Source organism: Propithecus coquereli, unplaced genomic scaffold (assembly GCF_000956105.1).
Source record: "Propithecus coquereli isolate 6110/MARCELLA unplaced genomic scaffold, Pcoq_1.0 Scaffold63, whole genome shotgun sequence".
Classification (NCBI taxonomy): Eukaryota; Metazoa; Chordata; class Mammalia; order Primates; family Indriidae; genus Propithecus; species Propithecus coquereli.
In genome coordinates, this window is record NW_012152285.1 from 7,351,008 (window position 1) to 7,363,557 (window position 12,550).

The 12,550-nt window shown below is 38.2% G+C and overlaps 1 protein-coding gene across 2 annotated transcripts in view; it reads right to left on the reverse strand.

The window, feature by feature from the left end:
* CPEB3 (cytoplasmic polyadenylation element binding protein 3) overlaps nucleotides 1-12,550 on the reverse strand; it is a 190,155-nt gene that overhangs the window by 29,991 nt on the left and 147,614 nt on the right. For both annotated transcript variants that reach the window (XM_012659719.1, XM_012659718.1), the window contains one exon: nucleotides 2,531-2,645. In XM_012659719.1, the coding sequence (XP_012515173.1) occupies nucleotides 2,531-2,645 (115 nt within the window). The remainder of the gene's footprint in view (nucleotides 1-2,530; nucleotides 2,646-12,550) is intronic.

The following is a 12,550-nucleotide window of genomic DNA, read 5'->3' on the forward strand; positions in this document are numbered from 1 at the left end:
AATCTTTGACTCTCTGTATGTGATGACCAGTTTAACATGATGGTGGGATGCTCACTCATTCAGTTTGGCATGATGCCAGTAACAAAGTAGATGCTCAATAAATGCTTATTGTTCAAGTGAACCATACTGTATTCAATTTAAGATTCTCTAGCAAAGCCAAAATGAATTCCTTTAAAAACTGTCTTCTATTACCAGCAAAGGAATAGGAGGAAAAAAAAAAAAAAGGTCTTCTATTCCAAGGTACACACCATTCCACAAAGCTCAGTGTGTTCCAAAGAAACCCAATTCTGTGCACATGGATAAAAGCTGCAGATGTTAATTTTTTTGTCTAGATTACCTGGTCTCTAATCTGGAAGTCTTGGGATAGATAATAAAATTCTAAGACACTAATATAGACTATTTAGCCACTTAGAAACTAGCTACACTTATGGAAGTGTTGACATGGGTGGGTGGTGGGGGGGAACATTTCCATTAGACCAAATACTTTTAGATTACTACCTAGATAACTACAAAAACAAAACGATTTCAAAACAAAAAATTTCAGCTTATTTTAGAAAACAAGAACTTCAAGAATTATGAACGGTATACTATCTAGGCAGGGAACACAAAATCCCATTTCTGACTAGATAACTGAATACAATTCTTGTCTAATCCTAGAACTTGCAGCATCCTGCAGACACAGAATATTAAGGAATACAATTTCACGTCTTGCAGTTCCCTTCTTGTCGTGTCAGTGTGGTCATAAAGTGTGAAAAATGGATCTTCACAGGATAGAAGAAAAATGATACAGAGGCCCTTACCTATCCTTTCAAATCATTAAAACAGTAAGAATAAAGAGTGAATAATACAAAAGGGAATTTAGTTTATAAAATGGTATGTCTGTGACTTAGAAACAGACATAAGTTAAAGCCAGTTCTGTTATTTCATGATTGTAGGACTTTTTCCTGAAGAATATTTTTTTAGATTCCTATCTAGGAAAAAAGGCAAGAGGCTAGACTATTAAAATGAATTTGTGCTTGTAGCTAGTTGCAAAAAGGAATAGCTAGAATACTAGCAATCACTGTCTATTTGTAAGATATAAAAGAGGATTTTTGTCCCTCTCCAATCCTAAACATAATATCAGTTGGAAAAGCCAGGAATATTCCACAACACCCCCACCAACAATTTTTTTTAAAAAAGCACAAGCAGTTTAGAAACAAAGGGCTACATTTGCCCTCATCTCATAATGCTGTTCACGTTTGAGTTAGCCCTTCTTAGACGTTATTTTCTGACAGCAGATAAAGGGGAGACAGACATCTCTGCTGCTTTGCTTTCCATCTTTCGTTTGGCACAGTTTTCCACTAGAATAAAAATAAGACCCAATGATATTTGGCTTTCTGAAATACTGTAAAATTACAAACTCCACAGTCGTAATTAGTATGTTTAAAAGTCCTTCAAAATGGAATTATAAATATATCTTTACATAGGTCTAAAGTTATCTTTCAAATGCAGATTGGAGTTCGGATTTGAAATAAATATGTTAGAAATGTTGAGGAGCTTTCAGAATTAAGAAGCCACTAAAGTCATACAGCCAAATATTTTTACATTACATTTTACAATTCTGTTTTCACAACTTGATTTTAATGATCTCTGCTTTTTGTTTTAATTTTTAGGTAGAATTAAGTCTACTTGCTTATAAGTAACACAGAAGTCATGTACTTTCACAACTACAGTGGCAAGAGTAACCTTGGTTCTTTTGTCTTCCTTTAAAAAAATAAACTCAATTATTCTAAGTGCTTTAAAAACTTAGACCTTAGAAGTAATTTTATTATATTCCACTGGCAATAACACAATAACACTGATCAGTGGGAGGCTGACGCACGGCTGATAGGATTTGTCTTTGGATTTAAATACATATTGAAGTTGTCAGTTCAGCATCGCTTCAAACTCTCCAGTCGATTTTGGTTCTGCTCAAACCCAGCAGCACAATTACTTCATTGGAAAGGAACTTCAAAAAAATAACAGGGAAGCTATTTCAAAAGTCATAATAAAGATGCTCAAATATATAATTCATTTCTCAAAGTCCATAAGAAAAAACAGGAACCCATTTCACTTGGGAAGAATTCAATTTGATTCCCAGAGGCACAATTTCCAGCAGAGGTTTGGTTCATCACTGAGTGGGCACACAGCTGCACTCGACAGATTTCTGACAGGGTTACTTCTTTTTCTGTCATATAAACAAGTCTAGGTGGTATTAGAATACATACTGCCAAATGTATTATTATTTTTTAAATGTGTAGTTAAATAGGACAGCACTAAATAGAACTCATCCTTTCAACATAACTGATGAAATTCACTCTTGCACCATAAGAAAATAGAGCATTTCGGGAGAAAACATTTAATCCTTATTTCAGCTCAGTGAAAATAACATGAAAGCCTTCTTTTGGGGATTATATATAGCTGATTGGAAATCTAGAAAATATTTAAAACTAAATACATTGGGGATTTTGTTGTTTTTGGTTGTTGTTGTGGTATTACTATTTCCACTCACCAGCTCGAAGGGGTCGTGGAACTCCCCCAACAAAGATAGTTTTTCTGGGGTCCAAGGGCTGAGAACCATCCATTACAAAGTCACTGTCACTTAGGTTCCATGGTCGAATTTGCACCTGAAAAAAAGTCGTTTACTTGGTCCTTACTTCATTTCCATCAACCCCAAATGAGAATAAGATGACTAAAGACAAAACCATTGATTTGTACATTTTATAAAGTACATGACCCAAATAAAATCCAGTTAATTAGTTAATGTAATCTGCATTAAGTGCCTTTTAATAGAATTTGGGGAATCTACTTAAGGGATGATACTCAACACTCTAGATATATACCATGAAACCTTCAGAAACCACTTGTTTGTTTGTTTTTTAAAGGCAGTCTTTTAGAGGCAGATTCTGAGTTTTGAATCAGATTCATCTTACCACATGACAGGAAAGAGTGTTTACAACCTGTCACAGCATACCACTTAGCTTTTTAAGAATTCATCTAAAGGAAGGGAACAGAAACATTAGGAGCATTTTCTGAAAATTATCTATATGTCTGGCTTTTTATTTCTCATTCTCCCTCCAAAATTAAAACATTTATCTTTCAGCAATATGGTTTAATACAGATTAACACTCAGCAAGGTAGCACAGAATTACCAACAAACACTGAAGCCCAAAGAGAGTTATCTCCTTTTGATTTATCTAATTTCCCTAGACAAGGTTGGTTAAATAAAGGCAAGCCTAGACACTGAATTTTTTTTTTTTTTTTTTTTTTTGAGACAGAGTCTTGCTCTGTCACCCTGCGTAGAGTGCAGTGGCATCATCATAGTTCCTCAAACTCCTGGGCTCAAGGGATCCTCCTGCCTCAGCCTCTCGAGTAGCCGGGACTACAAGCACGCACCACGAGGCCCGGCTAATTTTTCTATTTTTAGTAGAGATAGGGTCTCACTCTTGCTCAGGCTGGCCTCAAACTTGTGAGCTCAAGCGATCCTCCCACTTTGGCCTCCCACAGTGCTAGGATTACAGGCATGAGGTACTGCACCGAGCCCGAAGTAAATTTTCAAAGAGTAGAAAAAGAAACCTCTATGGCATATTTCTTTCCATTTGGTAATTTCTCTTCACCAGGACTCTGACTTAGCGCCCATAGTTTGTACTGTTTTATTATACAGTAAAAAATATGGTATTTCATTAGAATCTTAACCTTGAAACATACTCCTTTTTAATCACAGCTGAATTACCACAGAATAGCTTAAAACAAAACAAAAACACAAAAAACCCTGCCACACCTAAAGGTTGAGTTTGCACCGCCTAAAACCGATCAGTTAGGCAGGCAGCCACATGCTCTGGGAAGTGGGCTGGGTGCAAAAGGGGAACCTGGTACGTGTCCTTGAGGAACATGCCTCTCCCTCCCCACACCAATAAAGATAGGAAGCAAAACAGTTGATTTTTCATTTCCTTAGTATCAACAGAATTCTTCATTTTCTGATATTTGAGCATTGCTCAAGTATCAACACTTAATGCAAAAAAACACGTAAGATGATTTCTTAGCTTGGCTTATACCTAGGAGTACTCCCCATTTGAAAAGTAGCACCTCTGCCAACCTTGAATGGACACTAAAACTGGCATTGCTAAATTGGAAACAGTCTACACATTCCTTAAGATTGCTACGAAATTCACCCCTTGCCTTTTATGACACTGTTGCCCTCAATAGTTAGCCAAAAGCCACAAAGAACTCCATTTCTTCCCTACACTTTGAAAACTTGGACCTGTTCACAATTCTGTTAACATTCAGGTATTTGTTCTACCTTTACTACATTAAAAAAATCCAGTTATTTCCTCGTAAAATTTGGTCTGTTTGACTAAATTATCATTGCCTTGACATTCATCACAAAGGCAGATTCACTAATACCCCAAAGCACCACTTTTAAATGCTTTAATAAAGGCCCATTACTAATTTTTAATTTAAGACACAATAATTTCCTGCCACTGTAAGAATAAGGATTCTCATGTCACACACACAAAAAGGTGTATCTTTTTCTATACAGAACTCTCTCTTCTTTTAATCTCATTTTTTTTAAGACAGTCTCACTCTGTCACCCAGGCTAGAGTGCAGTGGTGTCATTATAGCTCACAGCAACCTCAAACTCCTGGGGTTCAGTGATCCTCCTACCTCAGCCTCCCGAGTAGCTGGGACTATAGACATGTGCCACCATACCGGTCTAATTTTTTTCTGTTTTTAGTAGAGACGGGGTCTCACTGTTGCTCAGACTGGTCTTCAACTCCTGAGCTCAAGGGATCCTCTCCCCTTGGCCTCTCAGAGTGCTAGGCTAATCTCATTCTTAATAAAGCAGTTAAGGCAGCTTCAGGACCTGGTAAGGTAATTCCAATAACTTTATGTTAACTGAGTTTGGTCATGGATCACTTTGTTTCAAAATGAAAACAATTCCTGTGTAATATCCATAGTGGTCTGCTTTCATTTAACCAGAAATACAGGAAATACAGCCTTCTATAATAGCTGTAGGTTACCATTGCACAAAAGAACTCTGCAAAAGATCTCACACCTTCCCGCTGAGAGCTTTCATTATTGCCTTTTCTCGCCTGTCCCCGTCCCCGCACATTCTCACTTCATCACATCACACACAACCCATTCCGTTACCATATTCTTGGCATTACAGATTAGGTAAAAATACAGGAAGAGGGCTCAGTACACAGTACTGATCAACCCTATTCACAAAATCTACATTTTCCAGCTGCCATCAGAAAATAGCTGCTTAGAGCTGGCACCTCCGTAGAATTAGAGAAACATCAACATAGGCCAACATCAGCACACTCTACTCACCAATAACATTATGGTACTGTTTGAACTGATAAGTTCCACTCACACCCTGGTTTCTCTCTGAAATACAAGCCCATTCTCACACAAGGCCTGTTTTTCCAACTTCTATAACCTCAAGGCCTGATGTCCGTGGACTTACTCTTTGGATGTATTTTCTGGTCCTGGTTTTTTATATATATGTTTCTCTACTGTATTATAATATCGTACTTTATAAGTGGACTCAAATATTTTGTGGAAAGGAGTATAAATAAAAGAACTGCTTTTAAATTATTTTTGTTTCTTTATTAATTATTTTGGAGAATGGATGAAATCAGAACTCTGTCCTAATTCAATATAAATTTCCCCAGGCAACATACAACTTTTACATATACAGTTGGTCCTCTGAATCTGAGGGTTCCACATTCACAGATTCAATCAATGTTGGATAGAAAATATTTAAAAAATTAATAGCAATATAATAAAAATAATACAAATTTTAAAAATAACAGTATAACAACCCCTTACGTAGCATTTACATTGTATTAGGTATTAGGTAATCTAGAGACAATTTAAAGTATACAAGAGGATGCACGTAGGTTATATGCAAATACTACACCATTTTATATAAAGGAGTTGAGCATCCCTGGACTTTGGTATCCTCAGGGGTCCTGGAATCAATCCCCCATGCATACAAGGGAAGACTGTATGGAAACAACTGTGCGTGTGTCAGAAAGTGAAACAACTCTTCCAGTATGTTGTCCAGTAGGCTATACTCCGGGCAGTAAAAGCCTCAGCATCCTGAGTACAAACATTTGAACATCACCCAGAAATAGTGAAGTTTCCCTTAAGTTAGCCGGACAGGATAACAGCACTCCTTCTTGAAGCAACCTGACCACATTTGCTTATAAAGGTGACTCCAAAAAGAAGTGCTGCGGTATGCATCAGTCCTTTGGCCATGTCATATCCTTACAGCAGGAGTCACACAAACTCAAATGCCTATAGGGCTGAACAGGTAGCACAAATGTGTCAAGCCACCAGGACAACTGTTAGTAGGCAGGCAGTAACACACTAGAGTAAAACTCTCCTAAAGAAAGCAGGTACTTTTCAGCTCCAGCAAGTAGTTACCATTTACAAATGTGTTGTCAGACTTTTTCTATCTTTCAGAAGTGGCTAGAAATTCAATTTTTTTTTTTTAAAGAGATAAGGTCTTGCTCTGCTGCCCAGTCTGGAGTGTGGTGGCATGATCATGGCTCACTGCATCCTCGAACTCCTTTGCTCAAGTGATCCTCCTGCCTCAGCCTACTGAGTAGCTAAGATTACAGGCCCAGGACACCACAACTGGCTAATTTTTTTTATTTTTTGTAGGGATGGCGTCTCACTATGTTGTCATGGCAGGTCTGGAACTCCTGGCCTCAAAAGATCCTCCCACCTAGGCCTCCCAAAATGCTGGGATTACAGGAGTGAGCCACCATGCCCGGCTGTAGACATTCAGATTTTTATGTGAAACTTCAAGATGCTAAAATATTGGGAACTAATTCAAATGTTAAAAATCACTATAGGCTGGGTGTGGTGGTTCAGGCCCAGCTACTTGGGAGGTTGAAGCAGGAGGATCGCTTGAGGTCAAGAGTTCAAGACCAGCCTGGGCAACGTGGCGAGACCCTGTCTCTCTCTATATATATATATAAAAAATCACTATATAGGCTAAACAAAACTATGTGTAGATCTAATCTATCCCATGGGCCCCAGTCTATGATCTTTGACTTGAAGAGTTTAGTTACCACACAGCTCACAATGGAATGTTTTGTTCCATTAGCCACTTACGAAAGAAAACACAAAAATGGTTTTTCTTTAGTTTCATTTTAAAGTGTGTATTCCTTTGGAAGCTATCATGAGGACCACGAAATCTACTTTTGGTTGAATTATTTGTCTTCTGAATTCTTATCTTCTAAATCAGTAATATATTTTGTATAACCGCTTATCTTCAAAGGCAAAATCTTTTCAGGATAAAGGCAAAAACCAAACACAAAGCTTACTGATATAAATATACTTAAATACTATAAATATATCACACAGTGACTTTAACATTAGCCTTCAAGATATCTAAAAGAATATGACATTAATAATATCAACAGTTAGTTGTGAAAACACTGATTTTCCTTTTCAAGGTTTCCCAAAGTATGTTCTGTGGAATTCAGGTCCGTAGGGTTGGTCTGCCAGATAAGCAGTGTTTGGGAAAAGCTATAAATTTTCTTCTCCTTCTTGGATTTTCATGGCACCCATCAGTGTATTTAATTAAAGGCTTCAAGAAATTCTACAGAAATCTATTTAATGTTGTTTAACCCAGCATTTCCAAAATTATTTCCAAAGAACCTATTTTTTTGCATGACATTTATTAATATTCACACTTTGGATAATACTGCCCTATTATACCTTACTCTTAGGATGTATAAAAATTTGGCATAATAGGTGGACACTGTGGCTCATGCCTGTAATCCCAGTGACTAGGCAGGAGGCTCACTTCAGGCCAGGAGTTCAAGACCAGTCTGGGCAACATAGTAAAGACCCCATCTCTAAAAAACTAAGAAAAATTAGCCAGATGTGGTGGAGTACACCTGTAGTCCCAGCTGCATGAGAGGGTGAGGTGGGAGGATTGCTTGAGCCCAGGAGTTTGAGGCTGTAGTGGACTATAATTGCACCACTGCACTCCAGCCTGGGCGACAGAGAAAGACCCCATCTCTAAAAACAATAAATAAATTAAAACAAAAGTTTGGCATAATAAGATAATGACTAATTGAATAAAATGTTTCAAAAACTTTACTCCAGCCCAAGTCTTTTCCTCACTTATTTCCTGCTATTGCTGCTTCCATAGAAATTAACTTTAAATGGGTAAGAGTATAGTAAATTCAAATATTAAATAGCTATTCAAAGAACTGAAAGTGTTCTAACTAAACTGCATAAAAAATATGTTATCAGACCAGTTTGACTATTTCGCCATTAATAAAGAATAAAATAATTATAGTTCTATATACAAATTAGAATTTCACCCTATTTAAAACTAAAGGTCATTAATAAAGATAAGATTAGGCCAAGTGCTAGGAAAAAAATTTAAGAAATACAATATGGGTCACTTCTTTAGACAGAAAAATATATGGCTGGGCGCAGTGGCTCATGCCTGTAATCCCAGCACTTTGGGAAGCCCAGGTGGGAGGATCACTTGAGGCCAGAAATTTGGGACCAGTCTGAGCAACATAGGGAGACTCCATCTCTTAAAAAGAAAAAAAAAAACAAAAAACCAGGCACAGTGGTGTGCCCCTGTAGTCCCAGCTACTCAGGAGGCTGAGGTGGGAATATTGTTTAAGCCCAGGAGTTTGAGGTTGCAGTGAACAATGGTGACACCACCACTGCATGCTAGCCCAGGCAACAGAATAAGACCCTGTCAAAAAAAAAACCAAAAAAATAAACCTGTATGATAACAGCATTTCCTAAAAAGAAAATTTCACTGAAAATTTATAAAAACCTTTCAGTTATAATTAAACATAAAAGGCATTTTTGTTGTGTCTTTAATTATAGGATAAGGGAAAACACAGTTTTAAAAACAATTTTTAATCATAAACCTCAGGGCTTCAAGTTTCTAAACGTGACCAACTCTCCCTACCCCTCTAGAATTCTCTCAGCTTAGACCACAATTTAACTTCGATATTCATCTACCTATAAATAACGTTTTGAGCTCATTTTGAACATCTCACCCTATATTTCATCGTTGCCTGGTCACCTCCTTAAGGTTACAACACCATCACATAAACATCCATCTGCATAGTGCCTTTGTTTTCATATGTTCAGCTCCAAAAAGCAACCAAACTGTTCAGTGTCAACAGTGCAATCAGGTGGCCAGCTCAGGAAACTATCTGACCAGATTCCCTCTCAGTCATTTGTTCTCTTTCCCATAAAGAACTTGCCTCAGAGCTCAGCTCTTCCCTCCTCTCCGACCTCCATCCCCCCTTCTGGTTTCCTTTTTCTTCTTTTTAGTACCCTTCAAACTCTAGCTCTTTAGGAAAAAGTCTCCATTTTTCTCTCCCTAATCCTACAATCCTTTTAGTCTACATGAATCAGAAAAACAATACTGCAGAACCATCAGGACTGCTCTCCCCAACAAGCAGCACTATCCCAGCTCATCCCAATAACCAGGATGAGTCAGCTAAACCTAGGTCCGCTGACATACAGCTGCAACAGCGCAGTTGCAGTGGTAATGAACTCAGACCCACCCTAGCTGTCAGCAATTCTATTTTAAGCATCCCAGAATGACTGGATTGCCCCCAGCAGTATCAGAAATAAACTAGTTTGTGGTTTGTGAGGCATCTTTATCTCTTCAATGGTATAAGGAGTTGGTTTATTACTAATCACCAAAACTAACAGCCACACAATAATTGTGGTTTAGACTCTTCAAAGCACATTCATATTTGGTATCTCATTTTGATGTAATTTTAACTACATAGCTCCCTAACAAACAGGTCAGCCAATTTCTAGGAGTTTAGATGCTGTCTATTATTCTCAAGTGCTGCTCTCCACCCAATGGTGAGGAAAAGGAGATGCCCTTCCTGTATCTTCTGAGGGAAGTGGAGAGAAAGGAACCTAATACCTGATCAGAGTCTTTAGCCTTAATAAGAATTCTGTATCCTGGGTAGCTTTGGGGATTCCAGCCAGAACTCCATCAGGCCTCAAGAGAAAAGCTGTAACTCTCACACACAGACTATTCCTCAGATATAAGCAGGTCCCAGAGAGCTTCATCGAAATAGCCAGGTTTCTTCCTAGATAAAGAACCAAAAGTAACCCTGGGAAATTCTTTCATGCTCTCCCAGGATGCTCCAAGTCCACCATCAGGTTTAGGAAACAATCCAGGCACAAAAAGGAAATCCCTGTCACCTGCACCTAGCTACAGAGCCTACCTGATGCAAAGAAACCACAGGCTTTACAGCCCCTTTGGGACCTTCAGTTACTGATGAATGATCCAAACATAGCACTCAGTATACTGTTTTATAAGGGAACCCAGTAGAGAAACAAAGCATGCATAAACTGCACTGTGAAAACGGTTATGTATTTCCTTGTACTATGATTGATTTAATAAAGCCATTATCAATTAAATGTTACAGTCAGATGATCCAAGTCAACACCTTCTCTCAAAAAGCTTTCCTGACTGCCTCCAGAACACATGACCACTCTGCCCTTTGAGCACTTCCCCTCACCACAACTACTCCCTACAATACTGCTATCAGAGCACCTGTGGCTCCTTAGTTCACTTACTGGTCACATGTCTATATCCCTCCACTGGACTCTAGGATCCTCTAAGGCTGGGACCATATATCTGTGTGGATCCCAATTGCCCAGCACAGGGCCTAACCTTACTGAGCACTTTGTGCAGGTTTGGTTAGTAAACAAAGGTGTTCCTGAGGGGCAGGCACTGGTGCCACAAGAAGATGTCCAGCAGCTACCTTTCTATAGCTCACTCTCCACACTCCAGAGAGCCACCTTCCAGGGGCATGGAAATACAGTATGTTTGGTCATCAGTGGGTGACCAAGGGCTTAGATTTAATCAGCACGAATTTCTGATACCCACCAAGTGACCCACTCAGTGATGGGAATTACCTAATGTTCATCATTACTGCTGATGCTTCCATATCACTTAGAAAACATAAGCATGATAGCTGATTCCCTTTTGAAAGAAAAAAGAAACTATGTGTACTTGTGAGTACTTACATTAATGCACCACTATGCTAGGCATTTTTTTTCTTTTGGCCACACTAGCTTCAGAATGAGCTAGGCATTTTACACAGCCACACTTAAATGTCACCACACCATATGCTCTGAAAATTGTCTCCACTTTAGAGATAAGGAAGCTAAGGATCAGAACAATGAAGTCATCTCAGGACTGAATTGCAGGTTTATCTGACCCAAAGTCTAATATAACCTCTACAATCATGTAGTGTGGCTGCAAAGCAACCTGTCCTCTTGGCTGATGGCCACTAATCATAGCTTCCAGATAGGCTCCTGGACAAGTCAAAATGAATTTTTACTGGTAAGTGATTAATTCCTCTCTTCTCTACAAACTCATTCTGCCCGTTTTCAATGCATTAAGAAATGACCAATAGACACTTCTTAGATCTACTAACAAAACTAGCAATTAGAAAAGCTCAAGAAAAATGATTTAGCAATGAAACTAGCACTATAGTCAGCTATTTTAACTTCCAGGTTCACAGCCTCAGGCAATCTTGCACTCCAGCCAGACAATTTTGTCCAATGGCTACATAAATGTGTATTTTCAGCTCCATGGTACTAGGACAAGGATGTTGTTACTGGCATGCTCATTACTAAAACTCTTAAGGGGAATGCACACATAAAATTTCAGGTTACCTAAGTTTTTCCTGGGAAGAAGCCTATTCTTTGAGTGAGCTTCACGGATACTAATTCCACAGGAATCTGCACAAATATCATCCACAAAGCAGGTATGTAAAATGCTGGATTAAACAATTTTACACAAACTTATATACTGTAAGATTTCTCAGAACCTAATATATCAATGTTTCCCACATGTTTTTGGCTATGGAGCCTATAATTAAAGGAGAAAATGGATATAAAATGCACAAAAGAAGTGTTCAAAAAAAGGACACTCACTATTGTTATGAGCAAACCTTTTTTCTATGATCCCCTCAAGAGACTAGTCTTTGGACAAGAGTTCCTCAGAACACACTTTGGAAAACACTGAATATGATCCTTTAAGGGACAGCATTGGCTATTTTGTCTAACAGCTACCATTTAGTATACTGGAAACGCAACATCTTTTAGACCTCCCTGGAAAAGAAATATAGCTCCCAAAGACTCAAGCACTAAAAAACTCTGCAAATTCAGAGACTCGGGGCAAAAAATAGGATTTATTATGAATAGGAGATCCTTCTCTCATTTTAGAAAAGGAATTCCTTCTTTGGAGAAATTCCTATGATGAATGGTGCCCCAAACCACAAATTTAGACCAAGAATTCAAGAAACAAATAAATCAAGATGATCAGAAATGCTAAAGATTTTCCAGGTGGGATGTGACACACACGCTGATACAGCCGTGCATTCTAAGATGGACACACAAAATCAGATTTGACTGGGCCCAGATAAAATTATAGTTATGTTTTAGGAAGTAGTAGGTGGATAATGAAATAATCTTTGTAAAAATACCACAA